At 44.0% G+C, this 21,290-nt stretch overlaps 1 protein-coding gene across 14 annotated transcripts in view; it reads left to right on the forward strand.

Annotated features, from left to right (window-relative positions):
• Positions 1-21,290, forward strand: part of LOC306699623 (plectin-like) — a 122,492-nt gene that overhangs the window by 55,584 nt on the left and 45,618 nt on the right. For 8 of the 14 annotated variants that reach the window (XM_079164286.1, XM_079164298.1, XM_079164296.1 and 5 more), the window contains exons 1-2: positions 5,489-5,626; positions 5,776-10,123. The exons of the other annotated variants lie outside the window; for them this stretch is intronic. In XM_079164286.1, the coding sequence (XP_079020412.1) occupies positions 5,812-10,123 (4,312 nt within the window). In that variant the 5' untranslated portion in view covers positions 5,489-5,626; positions 5,776-5,811. Of the gene's footprint in view, positions 1-5,488; positions 5,627-5,775; positions 10,124-21,290 lie in introns of those variants that run through there. 14 annotated transcript variants of the gene reach the window in all.

A 21,290-nucleotide genomic window follows, 5' to 3' on the forward strand; every position in this document is an offset into this window, starting at 1 on the left:
ACTCTGGAAAAGGAGAAGTCGGTGTGATCCGTGACTCGAAGGAGTCGAGAACACAAGCGGGGGCCTGTCATATTTACCTCAAGCGCACATCAGTTTATAGATTTTCCATGTGCACTTATGCGTATACTGGTCAGACCTTTTTTTTCTTCTTCTGCTCACACAGTAGGCTATTCTCCTTGTGACGTCAATATGGTTTTATATTGCTTAGCTTAAACAAATGACTCTTTGCTGACATTTACTTTTACTTTTACACAGACTTTATTTTATGAAACAAAGATTAATCCACAATTGCTTTTAACGAGCCTTATACAACTCCAAAGATATTTATGGGGCAAGAAAAAGCAGTGTTGGCAAAGCAGCAAGAACAGTTCCTATAGCGTCTTGATTGATTTCAGACCATTGCTTTGTCTATTGTTCTTGCCCCTCCGCACTGAAACACAGCAACGAATTTTCCTCCTTCTACTGTAATTTGCCCCTTGTTTTTACTATCAAAGGACAGTTGATTATTTACTTTCGTAGCAGTGCGAGGAATGCCAAAGACACCTCTGTCTCCTTCATTTCATCTAACACACAGTGCTTCTTTGTCTGAAGCCATTCTGTGGTTTAACACACTTCTGTGGGTTTGTGTTTGGTGAAACAGCATGAAAAGTTGTTGTTTTTTGTACTGGTCACCCCTCAAATGATCTCTAGTCCCTTTTGGCATGCAACTCAGTTCCCCTACAAAATCGCCAATGTTTAACCACTAGATCGCCCCAATTATGCACAGAGTGGCCAGGGACCAGTCAGTGCAGTGGGGTTAATCCTTGCAGCTTTGTCCATCTTGCATTTCAAAGGCTACTTTCTCTGCTTGTACAAGCACTTATTGACACTGTCGGGATTAAGGCCTCACATGCCGTCAATCGGCAGGTTCCTATCGTCAAGTCAACGAGTGAAGTTTATATATAGCCCACAAATCACAAATGTGTCCCTGAGGGCTTTTCAATCCGTACAATATGACACAACTTAAATCTTTAGACCCTGGTCAATTTCTAAGTACTAAATTAAGTATGAAAAGATATGACACATTTTGTGGATTTAGCCTTTTTACACTGCGGCCACATTTAAAAACTATGTTAGCAGCTCTTTGAGACTGTACTTAGGCACAGTGGTGCTTCGAGCTAAATGCTAATGTCAGCATGCTTCAGTAATATTCTTCCAGACCCAAGCTACTCCAGTTATACCATGTCAGTTATTTTAGTTTAGCGTGTTAGCATGCTCACATTAGGGCTAAACACAAAGTACAGCTGAGGCTGATGGGAAATGTCTTCAGAGCTCCCAGTCAATGTTATGGTGGCACTAGAGGAAGAGTCAAGACACCAAAGTCAGTCATCTTCATCCTCTTGGGACCATGAATATCTTTGCGAAATCCATCCAATAGTTGTTGAGATATTTGAGTTGTGGCTAATATGTGGTCGACCCAACAGATTCCTAGCATGGCTAAAAAAGATCCTGTGGTTGACTGTTCTCTTTACTCCTCTACACTAAAAGCTGCAAACGTGTGATATCAGTGAAAAAAGTTTATATTTATTTTATTTACATTTTCTTATTTGAAGCAAAAAGACAAAATGTTAATCCTCTTTGGCATATTTGTTATTTTCCACCATAGTGCTCTTTCAGTCTATGGAGGCACCTTTACTGTATGTTTTGTATTGCACCAGCTACAATTAATGAGTTACTTAATAATTAGTGAAAGCATCAATTCATTAATCGATTAGTATTGACATGTGGGACAACCGATAATTACTGTGAGGACAACCCCCGCCTCCATATAGCGCTGTTTATAACAATGTCTAACTTTAGCAGGTTCCTGGGTCAGAGGTGTTTGTGATCTAAAATGCATCAGCCCTGTCAGGGGCCACAGCTGACCCCGACTGAGGGGGTCACTCACCGCACTATATCCAGCCAGGGGACAAGCTCCTCAAATGAATATATTCTTATTGTCCAGATAAAAAGGAAACTCTCGTGCGTTGCAGAATGACTCTTCTTCACTAACACAAAAGTGAAAGTCATGATTTGTGAGTCACCCTTCCAAAAAATATGTTAAAATCCCTTTCTGTGTTTTTAGCCACCTCATACACGATCATAATCTATGGCATCTTTTTTAAACCGGATTTTCAGGTCAGCGTGTAACACTTCAAAGCACTGTGGGAGAATCAGTTCCTGCTGCTCAGCTAGAAAGTTTCAGTGTGTCATCAGTGGCTGGCAGATGGCAGAGACTTATTGCATTTGTCCCTGCTTTAAAAGCTCAATTAAACTGTACTGTAAACCAAAACAACTTGATCGTCGTGTATGAAGCTAACCCGTATGCTAGAATTACATGTTACATTCATTAGGAGGACCCATCTTTCTGACATGGTCTTCACTTTCGACACAGGTGTGACTTCGCGCTAACTTAGCGCTAACTTCTGCTAATGTCAGCGCACACATTAGTGGGCAAGAAAGGGCTCTGTTGACCTTTGCTTTCCCTGGAAGTGGCTGGAGTGGCTTGGATCTGATATCAGAATGGAGGGTACGGGTGCAGGACCAATAGAACCAGAAGCAGCAGGCCTTTGCAGTGGGCCAATCGCCAGCCACCGCCAGTTTGGTGGTGACAAGTCTATTCTGGGACTTGTGGAGGTCTGAGTCATCAAAGCAGAAGTGGACTCTTAACCAGGAATCTATTCTTCCCCAAAGTCTTATTACTTCTTTACCTGCTTCAATCAATCAAATCATGTTTCCATTTGCAGCTGTCTGCTGTTAATAGACTGAATGAAATCGGACCGTATTAGCTCTATAGTGAGCGTTCCCATCTGAGAGTCTATTTCTAATGATTTATTATGTTGCTACCGCCACCCTCAAACCTTCACACAGCTATTGTAAACCACCAGGTCGCTGTAAAAAGCAGCAGCACCGTGTTCATAGCCAGGGTTTGTCAGGTCCGGCGATACTGTATTCCTCTTGAAGCTGGGCATATTTAGTATTTGGTTGGCTGAAGGGGACTGGGCCTCAAGCCAGAATACGGGTCACTGTGGGAAGTTTGAAGTTCACTGAACACTTTGTGCATAAACAGTGCATGAAATCACACTGATATGGGGCCAGGAGATCAAAGCACCATGCATGGTGATGCAGATTACCCCCCGATTTTAACACTTAGTTGACTGTCGTATGATTGGGGCTAATGTATTTGGTTATTGTCTGTTTGGATAAGTTCCTTATATTGTTTTGCATGACCTCTATAACTGCCAGCTAGACATTCAGCAGTGTGCCACAAAATGCCAAATGGGTTGAGTAGTAAAATGCTTCAGAATCATTCTCATGTCACTTATATATGCCAATTTAAGCCCAAACCTGCAGATTCACACATGCATTCACACACAGCCAGCTTGAACCAGCTGCTACCACCACCGCCCCTGTTTCAATGTCAGGCAAACTGCAGCAAGTCGGTGATAAAACATTTGTTTCGTAATACAGAGGAATGCCTGTCTTGTACAATGAACCTGAGTATACCTTTGTTCCTCTACTAAAAACTCCTCTAAGCCAAATCATTAACTTCACAAGCACCGAAGAAGATGGAACCCGTTGAGGGATGTTTCAGAGCATATCTGCTGTAGGTGGAGTACACACATGGCCATAGGCATCACCTACTAGTCTGACTAGATAGATGCTAAAGAAGTGTTGAATGACAGGAATTGTTTTCATGACACTATTAGTAGACACAAGTGTCACCACAGTACTGCCCAAAACTGTTTTTATCATGTCCATATTTCATATTTCTTCTGTGGTTTTAAGCACATAAGACTATAATGTTGCCCTCAGATCATTTTTTATTTTATTAATTGCTATCAAAAGCTTGACAATGTGCTGAATGGTTTGTTTCAGATCACAGTGTCTTAGCAAATAGCTCTGATGAGTAGGTCTGATTAATGACAGTTCGGTCCAGCTGTCCAGGAGAACAGATTTATGTCCCGCTGCTCCACTGCGGCCCAGAGAGCGCAGACATGTGGCCTACTCAGAACTGGCTCGCTTAATTTGAGTGTTGCCATGGCAAACAAAGTGAAAACAGTTTTCAGCCAGTGTTTAGATGTGTAATAGCGTGTGTGGTTTCCACCAACAGGCGGAATGCATCATTTCATCGCTGCCACCAGAATTTCGCAACTGGATCGCTGTGTTCCAGCACAGTACTGTGTGCTTTTCAATGGGATGAGTAAACATGTACTCCTCTGCTCTATCCAACAATGGTCACTTTTCCTTCCAGTTTGGCTTGGACACTGGCCGTGAGAGGACACTCACTGACACATAGAGACAGATGTACGGAAGAGAGAAATGATCTAGGGACAGAAATCTGATATCATGTTCCTTGGAGCTCTGGAAAGGTTAGCTATAATGCGCAGCTCTTTATATAGTTGTGCAAGACAGAATCTTGGTTGCCAGCTAAGTCGAGGCATGAAGCCTGAATGTTAGCCGTCTGAAGCAGCAACACAACTTTAGGGTGCTTTACAGCCTGTTGCATCACTTTAATGAGCTGCAATGGGAAACACTTATTAGTCTATGTAATTTCCCTCACTTGGTGTTTTGGTGACCCTCCAACAAACACAGACATGAATCTCTCTCTCTCTCTCTCTCTCTCTCTCTCTCTCTCTCTCTCTCTCTCTCTCTCTCTCTCTCTCTCTCTCTCTCTCTCTCTCTCTCTCTCTCTCTCTCTCTCTCTCTCTCTCTCTCTCTCTCTCTCAAACTACTTGTGTGTCAGTTAAACTGTCATTGCAGTTTTCTCCCTATACCAAAATACATTGTTTCCTCTTAAAATGTCATCTTTTTCTTTCCACATTCAAAAGACTGTGTGACATGAGATCCCCAAACCACACCTTGTGCGTATAGTAAAAGTTCCCCAGTGATACCTGATCGGGAAATGTGTAAAACTATACACCTTGTACATGATAAGCTACATAGATGCTCAGGGATAGATGCATGCCAAGGGGATGACTGTCTTTTCTGTAAACTAATCCCTGTTTAGAATGGCCCAGTAAATGGGCCGTTCTAAACAGGTGTGTGTGTGTGAGACACGCCAAAAAGTGTTTGTCTGCTGGTCGTTCTGTGTGTTTGAAGGTGTGTGTACATTATGAAGGAGGTGTGTGCTTTTGTGTGTGGTTGGGGCGTCTCCGCAAAAGTCACAGAGCTGCAGAACATGTGCTCAAACACACTTCATAGGTTTGTTGTTCCATTCGTTTAACTTTGTGCTTTCTCGATTTCAATCAATTTATTGCCTACACTTTTATTATTCGCTTCCTACTTCCTGCTGTACTATTTACTTTAGTGAGGATTTTTTTCCATGCCAGTTTTTTTCTAAGAAATAGAGAGAGAAGGTGGGAGGAGCCCGACTGAGAAGTGTGCCTCACTCTCTCTCTCTCTCTCTCTCAAACTCACACACCACGCTCCCTCTTCCATTCTGTCATTGCCATCTCGGCAGAACGGAGACTGTTCATTCCCAGCCACGCTGAATGTAAGGGGGGGGGAACAGCCCACGTTTGACTTTGTTTGAGTCAGATTTCACAGAGGAATATTCTTTTTTCTTCACGATATCCAAAGGATCGGCAAGAACGAGGAAAAGAAAGTAAGATAAATAGATTTCAAGGATTCTTTCTTCCACTTTTTTCTAATTGAATTGAGAAGCACGTGACAGCCGGTTCTGCCACTGGATTCTTTTAAACAATAGGGCGTGAGATTGTCTTATTTATGTTCCTTTCATGTTGTGATTTTCAGTTTTTGCTTTGAGAGACCACATTGACATAAAGCACAATGGTTGCTGGAATGCTGATGCCCCTGAGGGAACTGAGGGCCATCTATGAAGCCCTGTTTAAAGATGGCGTCATGGTGGCCAAGAAGGACAAGAGGCCTCAGGAAAAGCACCCTGAGCTAGAAGGTGTGAGCAATCTACAAGTAATCCGTGCCATGGGGTCTCTTAAGTCTCGGGGCTACGTGAAGGAGACATTTGCCTGGAGACATTTCTACTGGTACCTGACCAATGAAGGCATTGTTTACCTCCGTGACTACCTCCGCCTGCCCTCTGAGATTGTCCCTGCCTCCCTGCAGAGGATCAGGAAGCCAGCCGCCACCCTGGCCATTGGCCACCGGGCTGCACGGGTCCAATCTGTGGAGGGTCCCACATCTTATGTTCCCAAGCCAGGCCGCAGGGGCGAAGCAGAGAGCCTAGAGTCTCTGACTGAGCGTCAAGGCTACCGCCATACGATGATGGGTCCCGGAGAAAAAGAGAGCTACACTGATAGGACCCCCAGGTTTAGGGGTCGTCCGCTGGCTGCGGAACCAGTCAGGCCAAAAGCATCATGGGAAGTGGAGGACCAGCCTCAGCCTCTGTATAGGAGGGGGAACAGCTTTAAAAGTGAGGCAGCGGTGATGGAGGAGAGCAAGGTAAGACGAGTCTCTCGTCAGCATCCTGATGTGAGCAGTGAGAAGCCAGCAGCTACATCACAGGAGAGACGTTTTGAAGTCCAAAAGGAGAAGGCACCAATGTCTTTCCAGATTCAGAGAGCAGCTTTGAAACAGGATGTGCCGCAGACCACTCTGACATCAGTGTCCTCCAAGACAGCCCTACCATTAACTGTGGCTTCAGGTGCTGTGACATCAAAGATTACAGCTGAACCCTCTTCTCCTAAAACAAATAAAGAGAAGCTCAAGATCGTTGATGAAAAAGCTTCCATGAAGCCTGGTTATGTTGTAACAAGCAATTCAGCTATCACAACGCTTCCTGATTCAAAGATCAAAGAGGAGAAGACACAAAAGGTGATCGTGGATCCGATTACACCTTCAGAGGTCAAAGCTACAGCTGAAATGGCAAATTATAAAGCGAAGCCCCAAACAGTTATTAAAATGGCTGCTGCTGAGGAAACCACCAATCTCCCTACTGCCACAGCAACTGCTGCCCCTGTCATCACAAAACCTGCCAAAAAAGATGTCAAGGAAGAGACAACAAAAAAGGGTGTTGATCCAGTTAAATCTGCAGAGGTGAAGCCTACAGCTAAAACAGCAATTGATAACATGAATGCCCGGACAGTTATCACAATGGCTTCTGCTCAAGAAACTTCCAAACGTCTTACGGACACTGTCAGTGCTACCCCTGTCGTCACAAAACCTGCCAATAAGGACGCCAAGGAAGAAAAGACGAAAAAGGTGATTGTTGATCCAATTAAATCTGCAGAGGTGAAGCCTACAGCTAAAACAGCAATTGATAACATGAAGGCCCAGACAGTTATCACAATGGCTTCTGCTCAAGAAACTTCCAAACTTCCTACTGACACTGTCAGTGCTGCCCCTGTCGTCACAAAACCTGCCACTAAGGATGTCAAGGAAGAAAAGGCAAAAAAGGTGGTTGTTGATCCAATTAAATCTGCTGAGGTGAAGCCGACAGCTAAAATTGCAACTGATAACATGAAGGCCCAGACAGTTATTACAGTGTCTGCTGCTCAGGAAATCTCCAAACTCCTTGCTGCCACTGCCACTTCCACCCCTGTCATTCCAAAACTCGTCAATAAAGAGTTAAGTGACGAGAAGACAAAACAAGTGACTATGGATCCAGTTAGGTCTGCCGAGGTCAAGGCTACAGCTCAAACAGCAACTGATAACATTAAGGTCCAGACAGTTATCACAATGGCTTCTGCTCAAGAAACTTCCAAACTTCCTACTGACAATGTCAGTGCTACCCCTGTCATCACAAAACCTGCCAATAAGGACGCCAAGGAAGAAAAGACAAAAAAGGTGATTGTTGATCCAATTAAATCTGCTGAGGTGAAGCCTACAGCTAAAATTGCAACTGATAACATGAAGGCCCAGACAGTTATCACAGTGTCTGCTGCTCAGGAAACCTCCAAACCCACTGCTGACAATGCCACTTCCACCCCTGTCATCACAAAACCTGTCAATGAAGAGAAGCCTAAAAGAGCAAAGATTAATGAGGAACCTGTTAAACTGGCAGAAGTGAAGACCCCAGTTGAATCCAAAATAGATCATGAGAAGGCCAAGAAAACTGCCGAAGTTTCTGTTACTCAGGAGACCACCAAACCACCACCCGACAGTATCACCAGCAAGTCAGTAAAGGAGATATCTAAAGTAAAAGTCACTCAGGAGCCCATTGATGTTAAAGTGACCACAGTGAATCTCTCAGCAAAGCCCAAAACTGATGAAGCTCCCCAAAAAACTACTAAGGTGACGGAGTCCTCAGTACTCAAAGTTAAAACTACCATTACTACAACGACTCTCTCAGCACCTATGGCCGGTTCTGAAGACGCAAAACCCGCTAAGGGGAGAGCTACAGAAACGGAGATTATTACAAAACATGAGAAAACTGATGTAAAGGTGACTCCTCATGTCCTCATGAAAGATGAAACAATAGTGCCAGAAGAGGTGCGTAAAGTCTCAGTACAGGGTGTCACATCCCCTCAACTCAGTCAAAATGTTGCCACCACGGAGGTGGTTAGGGAAACCAAACAAATGGTTGAGGGAAGCTCTAAATCAAAAAGGAAAAAAAAGAAATCTCCAGGTGAGAGTTCCAAGATTACCGATGCTGAGGAGCTGCCTGACTTTAAGGAAAAACCTCGTGTAGACAAGACGCCTGAGGAGGTGCCTGAAAATACCCTCCAACCCACACCACTGACTACCTCACAGCCACTGAGCATGTGTACCAGCATAAAGACTGAGGGACCAGCAGAGAAATATAAGGCTCAGGCTAAAATAGATATAAAGGAAGTGCCTAAACAAATTCCAGGGAAGCCATTAATGGAAGTCCCTAAACAAACTGCGGACCAGAGTATTTCTAAAGTAGCATCACTACCATTAGATCAGATTTCAGCAGTGCCCCCAGTGGAGCTTCCTGACAATGCACTAGTAAAAGGGAAGGTTGAGGGAAGCAGTGTCAGCAAAATAACACATGGACCATCGTGCTCTGAGGACAAGTTAAAAGCTAATTTGCCCCACACAGAGTCAGTGAAATCTGAGGGAAAGACTGTGACTAAAGTGGAACCAGTGACTGTGCAGAAAATAACTCAAGTGGAGCTCATACAAGGAAGTCCGAAACCTGAGGGCAAAAGCCCCGCAGCAGCGCCAGAATCCCAGAAACCCACAGACACTAAATCACTTATAAATACAGGGAAAGCTGTAGAAGAATCTTCAAAGGGAAAAAAGAAAGGGAGAGGGAAAAAGCAGGCTCAGGCAACAGTATCAGACACCATAAACACAAAGCCTGTGCTTTTGCCTGAAGCAGAGGCCTTACCATCCACTAACATTACATCATTGCCCAAGGCTACAGTTAAAGACACCTCTGAGGTGACCAAACTTAATGTTTCTCCAAAGAAGACTCCCAAAAGAATGTGCAGCGAGGAAGCCAGGCAGGCAGCAGCTGTGCTCTGTGAGGCCCCGGCAGACAAAGGGGAGGTGGAGCCATCAGGGCTCTTCGCAGAAAAAATCAAGCGGGAGGTTCCGAAAGCAAAAACATCCTCCACTGCGAGGGAAGCGCCCGCAGCCGGAGAATCAGCGTCAGCAGCACCAGCGGGGAGAGCAGAGGCAGCTGTAGCTCAGGCACAGGCCAGCCCCCTCGGCAAGCAAGAGGAGCCTCCCAGAATTGCACAACATTCAGACAGTCAGGCAGCAGAGCGCAGCACAGAGAAAAGGCTCTCTTTCGGTAAGGCCTTGAAGCAGGAGGAAGAGAAGAAGAGGGACTTGAAGGAGGACACACCCTCTGCCCCTGCCAAACCCGCAGCTGCCCAGCTTGACCAGCTTCACCTGGGAGACACCTGCAAGTCCGAAAACCCCGATACAGACGAAGCAGCCATGAGGAAGAAGATTGTAGTGGTTGAGGAGATAGTTGAGGTGAAACAGGTTATTAGTCCAGAGGACACTGGGGAGCGCTCGCCTCCTCCACCTGTGCAACAAGAGGATGAAGACGAGGAACTGGACATGGATGTTCTGGAAGAAATTGCCTTAGAGCGGGCACTTTTGTCAGCTGTGCCGGGGTCCAGGGTGCAAGGAGCCTCACCTGAGGGAACCTGGGACCACTCCCTGGACGACCCGGAGGAGAAGACATGGCCACACTTCATTGAAGGTTTGTTTGAAGGCGTGCGCCAATTAACCTACTTCCTACCTTGCCCGACTCTCGCTTTGCATGTGACGTAATTGCTCTCTCAGCTCGGATCCCACCTTTCTTTGAAGTGTGGGAGGTCTTAGGTTGGGTGTTTGATGAGGGCTTTTCTGTTGCCCCTCCACATTGTCATGTATTTAAAGCAGTTCGTACTCCGAAGAACATAATTGTCTGTCTCTCACTTCTCTTCTAAAGTGTTATTTGGGGTGATTTGAAGACAGTTTATGGCTTAAAGTTGCATGCTACAGAGCCCAGCCTCTACTTTTGCGATGTGGACGAGAGGTTCTCTCTCTTTAGGAGTGGTTTCAGTGAGCTGGTGAGAAGAGTCAGTTGCAATGTGGCTGGGACTTAATTATCCCTGTGTTAAAATAGATGAAGTATCGGTAACACACTGGCAGATTTCACACTGGCATTGTCACCTAATCTCAGGTGAACGCTCTACTTAAAAGCTGTTTATAAAGCTATACTTGGGCATTAAGTACTAAATGAATCTGACCTATACTTTACCACACCGTTTACATGCAGAGCGTGTTGCAGTGGCTATTATAATTATTTTTAACAAATGACAAAAATCACATTTTATTTGGGTGGGGAACTGGTAATAAATTGAACTCTACACGCATGACAGTAAAGGCAGTACTCTCTGGAGCCGTCTCTGAGTGTTTGCCAAATAAGATTATGCAGACCTGCAGTTATTCCAACAAGGTGGGGCTGTTTACTGAGAATCAGCCTCGCCTGTTCCCTTCAGAGATAGTTGTGTGTGCTAAAGCCAGAGACAGGGAGGTGTGGTGCTTTTGGGAGCATTTGTTCCCTTTCCATAGTAAGACTGTGTTCTCTGCACTGTTTTATATTCTGTGGTTGTTGCTCTTGTTTCTCTTTTCTTGTATATAGGAGATTGGCATTCCCCTTGCATTCCATTATGCAATGGCATGCGTAGGATATGGGAGTTATGTAGACATTGTGATAACAGGAGTGTATGATGGCCTCCTTTTTGGCTGGATCTGGAAAATAACAGTTCTACAACTCCCTGAAAACGATGCCATTCGATGCTGCGGTTGGTTCTGCTGAAGTGAAACTTATGAATCACGATGAAGCATGTTCATGTGACTCTGGGTTTTGGATGATGTCTGATATTTCCTAACTTTCAAAAAGTGATATAGCATGTTATGTTGACTGTCATGTGCATATGGGTGTAGAGCAGGGACTTCACATGGGCGTTGTCTTTTGTGGGTGTGAGCAACGGGACAAAGAGTCAGGAAGTTGGAATAGCTTGCTCACAGCTCTCAGGGTGTTTGTTTGGTTCCACACGTGACAGACTATCTGGATTCAATTAGCAGCCTGGACCCTCGATTCAATCTGTGGCACTCATCAGGGAAATAAGTCCCTTCTGCACTTTGATAAAGCTATATGTGTGACACACATGCACAGAAAACAGCATATGCAACTCATCATGAACAGAACTTGAATTAATTGCTTCAACATTTAAAAAAACAACGACTAATAAATGCAACATTAACAAAGATTTAAATTTTGCTTTTGACTATGGAGTTCTATGACGCTATCAGATGTTGACAGAGCGGTGCCAGTCTATCAGACGACCACAGTGTTTGGTGACCCACTGCTGACATCTGCTGTCCATTACCGACCACTGTCATCTGTCACATAGAGCAAATGCTACAGCTATAATCAGTTTTGATAATGCTCAAAGTTATGCATATTTCACATCACGTAGTGGACAGGCCTTGTTTTCTGTTTGGTTATCAAGCTTGGCACTAGCCAGCTTTTTGCACTGTTGCCAAAGCAGTTTCCTTCTAATCTGACCTCAGATATGATGTTAGACAGGGCAGTGGTTAACACAGGTACAACGTTTAGTGCTGGGATCCTCCTGAGTTTAGTATTCTTGGTATGTTAGCTAATCAAATAGCTGTCAGCAGACACAGTTACACCCTGAGACATAGTTGCAGTCGAGCATGTCTGCTTTTGTCTCGCTACAATCTGTCTTTCATTGCATCAGCGATGTGGAAACCAGGAAAAAATGAAAGTATTTGAAAAAGTCTTGCGCAACAAAATAATTTAGCTTTTTAAAAAGAGAGCTCCTTGAACTGGTTTTGATTTGAAGGGAACGCTTTGACATCACTTTTGATTTCTTGAATGGAGGGGCGCTGTACATGCTTTGTATGACGTGGACACACATGAGAAGGCTGTTTAAACTCTGCCCACACATGGCACCAGGGGCAATTAGACCAAATCACATCCCAGACATGGCACTGAGGCCCTCAATGTTGCTTTATTTTTTTTCTTCTCCTTCTACCTCTGAAATCATGCCCGACGCATACTTGTGTGATTGGTTAAATGAAGAGCCGCCGTACGCTGCAGCTTCGTGCCTTTCATTATGGCGGCACGTCATTTTGATGTTATGACTCACCCGGAGCGTTCTCGAATCCGAGAGCTTGAGTTATGAGCCTGAACTTTTTGAGTTAGAAAAAAAATAAAAATAAAGAATTGGGGACATAATTAATGTTCAATCTCATGCTATCTATCAATAGCCTTTGTTGTGAGCTGCGAGCTTAAGAGTCTGCCGCCTCCTTTTGCTGTTGACCGCCGCCGATGTTTTGCTCAAAACAAAGTAAATGACCTTAGCTGCCGTGCCCTGTCTTTTACCGCTGACTCAGCCTGCGAAATCACTTAATATGCTATGGCACCCACAAGTGTCGGAGCATATCGGCCTCCCTTTCATGAACTGAGACAGAAGCACACCGAGCAAACATTTTGACAATGAAGAGATGTTGTTGATACATTCGGAATGAAACTTGAGCAGGCGGCTGTAATACTCCAAGGCTGCTGCATCACTCCGGTTAAATCAGGATTTAAATAGGAATCAGTTGTCATTAGCTTTGTGATGTCAGCATAGAATTGTGAGGTTTCTTGGAAGAAGTAAATGATGCAGACGTGACTACGCAGTGTAAAGAGAAACCAAAGCGCAATCCTGTCTCATGGGCCAGTTGTTTGTCACCCTCCAACGCGAGAGAGCGAGCACAAAGTGTTTGATATCAAATTTAACAGCAGTCCACTGCAACATAATGACCAGAGGCTGCACAGTGACGCAGAATCAGAAATCTGTTATAGCAATATAACTAACTGTAGACCCAACCCTGGAAACAAGAGGGATCGATAACATGTGGAATATATTGAGGGTTTGGTCAAGATGGTTATGATGTGAGTCATTTCCCAGAGCACATGTTTGGCCGTATTACAGGGGCTGACTAACTCCACTCCAGTTTGGTGAGTGAGTTGGTGGAATAGCTGTAGTTCAGTATTCTGTAAGTTTTTTTTTTTTAAGCCTTATGTCGAATTTGTCTTTTGACCATTGCTTAATGCGGTATTTTCTGAAGAGAGACCCCACCACCTGTTTAGTCAAGATGGTGTTTACAACAAAATGACGCTCCAGCAGTAAACGGGTGTAGATTGAGACAAGAGGTGTATTCCCCTCTGGACGCAAGCTTCGAATAGCTTTCGACCATGTGTCGTAACATGAATGATGCGGCGTGTGAGGCTCGGTTAAAGGTTCAGGAGTTTGTGGAGGCACATGAGGATGTTCACGGGAGGAATTCCCTGCGATCCTTCGTAAAGCCCCCCTGCGTGGTTTCTCAGTATAGCTGCCTCACACGGGGGCGGGCGTCCATCTATAGTGTCCGTGTTTCATGAGAGGAGACAATCCCACCTCTACTCTCCAGACACTGGGTGGAATTGCTTTTAGCATTGCAGAGAAATGGAACTAATTGTCAACACGGAGCCTTGTGCGTGTATTAGAAGCCACTCTATTTCCAGAATGTTGTGCATTGCTGTGATCCCAAAAGCGAAAGGTGATGAACACCGGGAGCTAAACTCTCTTCAATCTGTCCATCACTAATCTCTGTGCGTGGCTATTGATAATTATTCCATCAAGTCCGAGTTCTCAGTTTTTATTTTTACCGTTCTATGACTGTTTCACGTTACGTCACTTGTCATATATAGTTTTATCATCGAGGATATAATGTCCCAATGATGCCTCTAGCATATGCTGAGAATCTATTTTCTGGCTGAGAGCTAAGTTTAAAGAATAAACCGGCGGCCGTCATCCTCCTCAAAGAGAAGCAGGCAGGCAGGGAGGGAGGCTTGTGTTTGTGGAGTTTGTCTCTAGGGGGCAAGTGCAGCCAAGTGTCCAGCCAGAGCTCTTCCATCAGTTTCTAACTGTGACACTGTGTGATCATCTGGCTTTGGTGGGTATTTATAACCCTCAGTCAGCTCCACGTCCCCCCCCCCCCCCTCTCAGCCCTGTGAGCCCCTCGCCCCTGCCCCCCCCCCCCCCCCCTCGCCCCTGTCCTGGTGTGTCGTCCCGCCTCCCCTGGCCATGGGAGAGCAGGCTGACGGATCCAAGCAGCAGGCGCAGCCTGTCAAAATTCAACACAACGGAGAAACGAGGCGGTTCAGAGCAAACGAACAGGAGCCTCTCCTGTCCTCTTCATTCCCCTTCTGTAAAGCTCTCCTTTTCTTCGCCCTCGTCCTCATCTTCCTCCCTCTACCGCCTCTTAGATGAAGGTCATACCTGGTAGGTCCACAGAGTGGGGTTGCTGTGGCGTGTCTGTCTGTGTCTAACTGCGTTTTGTCCGTCTGTGCCGCTGACCGGAATTGTTGTTTTTGGCAAACGCCCCGTGTGAAGTCTTGTTGTGTTGTCGTTAGGTGGGAAGGCTGAAACACCACAGACGCACACTTTTAGGGAAGAGAAACCTTCAGCACAGATTCTAATCCAAATTTAAACATGTCTACAACGTGACTGACTTGGATCATGAGCTTGGCTGGCTTCTGTATTTTCCTTTCTTTGATGGTATGCCGATAGAGGTGGGTGAGGGCAGGGGTCGAGGAGAGAAATGTCCCCCTCCTTTCCGCTTACTCTCTTCAGGAGGTGTCTTTCCTGTCAATCATGCCATCTGATGTGCGTCACCACGCTGGGGTGACTCACACAGAGTATATTTTATTCATTTTCTGAGAGAGGGCTATTTTAAATTTGTAGTTATTCTTACCTGTTTACCGTCACTGCGTCGCTGTTTCTTAACACTTCTTATCACTTGCTGGTTCAAGATATTCGATAGAGATTCCTTTGATGGGTGTTGTAATAATCACAAAGTCATGTACCTGTCATTGCTCAAATGGGCTTCACCCTATTCTCCAGAAACTGGTGATCTGCCAAGAATGCAGAGGACGAGCCCATCCGGCTCGATGACCTGAAGTGGCTGTTGGATGATGCATCTGATAAGCCACACAGATTAACCATAGTTCTTCTTTTTTTTCATGCTTAATTGTTACAGGAATAAAGCTTAAACCATTCAAAATAGATATTTATAACATGGATTAACAGCAAAACGTGGATCCAGAAAACAAGTGTGTTTGCTCTTTTAACACTGTGCTTAGGAAAATAAAGTTGCTCTGATTGTATAGAACGCATCTGTCAGGCAAGTGTTCAAAAAACAGCTGAACAAATCAGGAGAAGCGGACCAGACCCTCAGTAATAGCCGCAGTCTGGAGCAGCAGGAATGTGTCCATTTTTTTTTTTTTTTTTTTTTTTAAATGTCCCTGCCACACCCTCACCGATCCACTCCCCCCCCTCCTCCCTCCCAGTAAAGGCCCACCTGTCACCACAGTCCGGGCTCATCGCCTGAACCCTTCTTACTTATCTCTATCTGTCCAAACAAATGCCTTCAAGCCCCCCAGGACCCACTCTCCCCGCCCTGGTGGTTTTGGGGCACTTAGTCACCCTGATTTTATTCTGGCGCTTGAGACGACACAAGAGGATAGGTAAGAGAGGTGATTTTGTAAAGGTTCAAAAAGCAATGAGAGTAACATGAAAGCCTTGAATGCTAGAGGAGTGTTCGCTTTATCTCTTCCTCTTCGGTCTAACTGGAGTTTAAGCCTCTAAATGCTGATTTTGGTGCCAATACTGTGGCCGCAGGATGTTTTTGCATATTTGTCATTTTGCCTATGTCTTATTTATTCTATTTACGCCTGTTTCTTTATTATTATTGATTTTTTTGATCTGTACAGGTCATGTTTCTGACACTGAGAGGTCACACACATCTTCACATGTGGTATGTTTACCTCGTGCATTAGTCACGTTTCATGTGCAACCTTGAGACTTGTCCGCCGTTGCCCACTGTGACCGGTCAGAGGCGCCACCAGGCCTTTCCGTGCCAGTTTCGCAAAGTGGCTGCTCTTACTCACAGTGGCAAAGAGATTAGCCCCCATTAGGCCCAGACAACGTTTGAGGCCTTCTCTATTTGGCTCTTGTCGCAGTTTCCCTCAACACTGACGGCCTGACAAGTCAGTGCATTGTTACAAACCAGTCCAGACTACGCGGAGCTGAACTTAGCTCATTTTCCCACCGTTGTGCTGCAGTGCTGGTGTAACAATTGCTACTGGGTCCCTCCCCAAACCTGTCTAGTCAAGTTTGGTTATGGATCAAAGGGGTGGGGTGGGGTTTGGATGTGTGTGTGTGTGTGTGTGTGTGTGTGTGTGTGTGTGTGTGTGTGTGTGTGTGTGTGTGTGTGTGTGTGTGTGTGTGTGTGTGTGTGTGTGTGTGTGTGTGTGTGTGTGTGTGTGTGTGTGTGTGTGTATTCTTGCTGGTGGGTATCCTCTAGTTTCTTTAGATTGATGAATTGCTTTCTCTTAGCACTGGTTGAGTACACAATCCCCAAACTGGCTGCCAGCCTTTGAACTGACACACAGCTGTACAAATGAATCCATTAATCTGCTCCCAACAGACTGTAGATAAAAAGTAAGCTGTTTGATCCTGCGATTTCGCATTAGTCTTTGATTGCAACAGTTTGTTGTGTTACTCACAAGTTACTCAATTACTTACCTTGAGTTTTGAGCCATGCTAGCGTTGTGGCTCAAGTTTTTTTCAGTCTGTCTGCTTACGCCTTGCTTTTGACTGAAATATCTCAACAACTATGGGGTCCATTGCCATGGCATTTTGTACAGACATGCATGGTCCCCAGAGGATGAATCCAACTGACTTTGGTGATCCCCTGACATTTCCTCGAGCTGTGAGGTCACAATTAAAAATGTTCCAACCCTGCTAAAATGATTACACTTTCATCAGACTTAGCTGTGTGTTTAATGCTAATGGTAGTAAGCCAGCACATTGAAGTAAGATGCTGAATGTGCTTGACAATATACTTGCAAAACCTCCGAACGTAATCATCGTCACTGAGACCATTTATCTACGGACACACATATCGAAAGAGAAGCATTGATATCTTATCTAATCTGAGATAGCCGTAATTCAAAGGAAGGTGACTGAGGTGAGGGACTTGATATACTAAACATCCAATCTTGGCTGTTATACTGTAGTTTCCATGACCCCTGACATTACCGTGCTCTATCCGCTAATGTTTTATCGTCTGATACTGAAGATGCAGCTGCTGTCCCTGGTAATCTGTGCTCTTGGCGCTTTCTGGTCTTAGCTGTCCCCTTTTCCCTGGCATCCATTCCGCACGATGACGAACTCTGTCCTGTAGTTAGCCAATCAGCTCGAGCTATCGCATGTTACAGCGCTGAGAGCAGCTTCGGCTTCTAGTCCGATGCGCAGCACTGTGCTGTGCGCGCAGAGGTGAGAACGCGTCGCTGAACACCACCGACCATGTTGGAATGAGGTCAGCTGAAAGGTTGGACTGTAAATACTCTGTGTCACACACAAGGTGCATCACTCGGCATTCTCACGCTGAACTTTGACCTTTCTTCTGTGTTTGTTTTCCTTTCCTCGGCGACTCCAGGGGGAAATACCAAAGCAGATTTTTGCAATCCATCTCTCTTAGCTGAGAGTTGAGAATTTGTCAAGTTCTTTTATTTTTACAATGCTGGTAAAAGGTAACATCCTGTTAGACATGCTAAGGCCACACATGCCATTTAATCACACAAACTGCCAAACAAATGCTTTAAGAGATGAATGTAAGACACGCACACAGAGCTGTATGGGCTGCGGTGGTTGAGCTCTGGCTCTGGCTTTGGCCTGGTTTATGGAAAAGTCAGCATTCTTCCTGGAAACAACCACGACTCCTACTCTGAAGCAACCCAGCTACTTTACTGTACACCAGTGTGTGCGTATGTGCGTTTTTTTTTTCCAGCCCTCATGAGTGTATATAAAACAGCCTGGACGGCCTACACCACCGTGACTGGCGCTGATCAACCAGTGGGCATGAGTCATAAGATAAACAGTGAACTTGTGCCTCATAGGAACCAAAGGGGCTGTGGATACATTTCGTATGTCCTCTGGGAATAGTAAACAAACCCAGATGAGACAGAAAGACACATGGAGCACATGCATTCATTATTCATGAGCAGCACTGGGACCGTGGATACACATCCGGTCCTGTGCTGGGAGTTTATTTAGACCTCTTGTGACCTCCATCAGGGATTCTTTCAGTACTCCTTGGGGCAGAAAGTGTAGTGACATCAACAGTTTACTTAAAGATGTCACTTTATAACTACGGTTTTTGTATGCAGTTATAGTGATTAATGAAGGACAGAAAACATAATTTCTGAGTCAAATAAACAAAGTGTGATTGCAGGTCTTTTTTTCACGACTTTTTTTCAGACGGTGCCTGAATTCAGTGCCCCTTTCTCTAGCTGACCAGTCTGTCTGTTCGGTTCAGTTAGTGCCGTCACAAAACCAAAATTCTGACCTCGGTACGATACAAAACCTCAACGCGCTTATCTGGATTTAAAGTAATAGTTTAACATTTTGGAAAACTTGCAGATTCCTTCTCTTGCTGAGAGTTGGAAGAGATAAGATTGATCAATTTGAAGCTACAACCAGTTCGCTTGTTAGCATGAAGACTGGAAGTACGGTGAAGCAGCTAGCTCGGCTCTGTCCAAAGGAAATCTTGGCCAGACACGGTGTTTTTCTTGTGTCTTCACCGTGAGGTTGCAATCAGCCGAGGCTCGGCAGACGGAGTAACTGTGCCTGGTTAAGAAATAATCCTGCACATGTCCAGGCTAGCTGTTTCCCTCGGTCTTCATGCTAAGCTAAGCTAACCGGCTGCTGGCAGTATATCTTCATATTGTACGATAAATAAGGAGTGTGGTGTCAAACTTCTTATCTAGCTCTCAGCTAGAAAGCAAAAACGTCAAAATATTCCTTTAATACCTTCCTTGAATTTTGAAGCTTAAAGGACGAGAAGTGGCTCGCACCAGTTCGTCAACTAGTTTTAGATGAACTGATACGATGATATCAAAGATTTATTTATGGTTCATAGCCATCCCTTTAATATACATGGCTGTATTAGAATATTATGGCCAGTATTGCATTACTAATCTTTTATTTGCCGTATATTCGGCTCATATCTCAGATTTCGATTTCCAAATTGCAGCTCTGTTCATTCTGAGGTTGCAAGGCTATGATGTCACCTCAATTAAATTCCAGACACTATTGACACAACCTTGAAAGTCTTGCATTTGGCATTCTTGAATCCAGTTACATTGCATATCGCACTGAAAACGTGTTATCGACAACAGATTCTTCAGGTCAACAGAATGATGTTGGCTGTAAAAAGACTACAAGGAGGCCTTCCTAAAAATGCTGCCTCTGCGAGTGACTGTGGTCAACATGTGAGGAGATCAGAGAGCATCCCGTGTAGTCCTGGGTCAGAGGTCAGCATCCTGTAAGATCACAGCACATTCAGGTCACTTTCCCTTTCAAATGTGACCTAGGAAGAGCTCAGCTGTGCCCTGTCGTAAATTGTCACATGCTAAAGTTGACTTGGCATAACACAGTCAGGGTTTGTTGTTTGTGTTTTTATTGTATTCAAAATTCCTTATGGAAGTTCTGCAGCTGAGAGTGTGTTTTTGGATTGATTCTAGAAAGCCCAGAGGAGAGAAACTATTAATAGTAATATCACTAAAGAATTGTCACTGTTGCTCCAGGGCTGCATCAAACCTGCCAAGTCACATACGACAACACACCCTTAGGATTCAAATTAACTCCCCTTTTTACTGCCAGTGTATGCAACAATACACCGGCTGGCACACTGTGGGCCCCTAATGGCCACATTATGGGATCATGTCCCAGGGGCCTATCTGCATGAGATGGGCTCATTTGGAGAAAGCAGATATTTGTACAGTGTAAGATGTGCAGGTGAGTGGAGAGACCTGACGTGCATTATTGCCTGGATAGGTAGTGAGGGAGTTAGTTTGTTTTCAGTGTGGTGAAACTACATGGTTGTTACTGCCAGAGAGACTGAACACAGTTAAATGTTTTAGGGGAATCTACTTTATTGTATTCTAGTATTTCAGTTATATTTTGTTAAAAAGTGTATAGTTGTTCCCATTGTTACATTTTGTAATACTACTACCAATAATAATATTTATTATATTTATTATAATTATTATCATAATTATTGATATAATTATTATTTTGTTGTTTTTGTAATTATTATTTAATAGTATTATTATTATTATTATTATTATTATTATTATTATTATTATCATTATTATTATTATATTTAAGTATAATTACAATAGTAGCTATTATTACAATGATTACAGTTACAATAAAGTGGTATTTCCTGTATTTAAATGCAACAATATTTGCCTTATAAGGCAATCGTTCAAAGAGCACGCTGAAGTGTGAAAAGAGTTAAGTAAGCAAATATCTGAAATATAAAGCAATATTCAAATTCATTACCTGAGTGAAATTTAAACAGAATTTCACATGAGTTACACACGTGCACATGATATGAACATTTATAAAAGTACCATAATACTATATTAAGATCGGAATTTCCTTTGTATTCATTGATGTTAACATTACAGGAGAGACTATACTGTCTGTATATCTGTATATAACTAGCTTTATCTTTTACTTTTTCACTATATTTATTTACTTAATTTAAAAGGTTTTATTCAGTTTTCATATCAGGGTATATTTACATGTGCGCAATGAGGCCATTACATATCAAAATATCAAAAACAGAATAAACATAAAGTCAAACATACAGGTGACATTGCTGTTCTCTGTCCATTTATTTTTGATTCTAAATTATGGTTTTAGTTCTCTCTGGGGAAAAAATAAAAGATTCTGACTAAGAAAAATAAATAA

The sequence above is a fragment of the Pholis gunnellus genome (genome assembly GCF_910591455.1).
Source record: "Pholis gunnellus genome assembly, chromosome: 8".
NCBI lineage: Eukaryota > Metazoa > Chordata > Actinopteri > Perciformes > Pholidae > Pholis > Pholis gunnellus.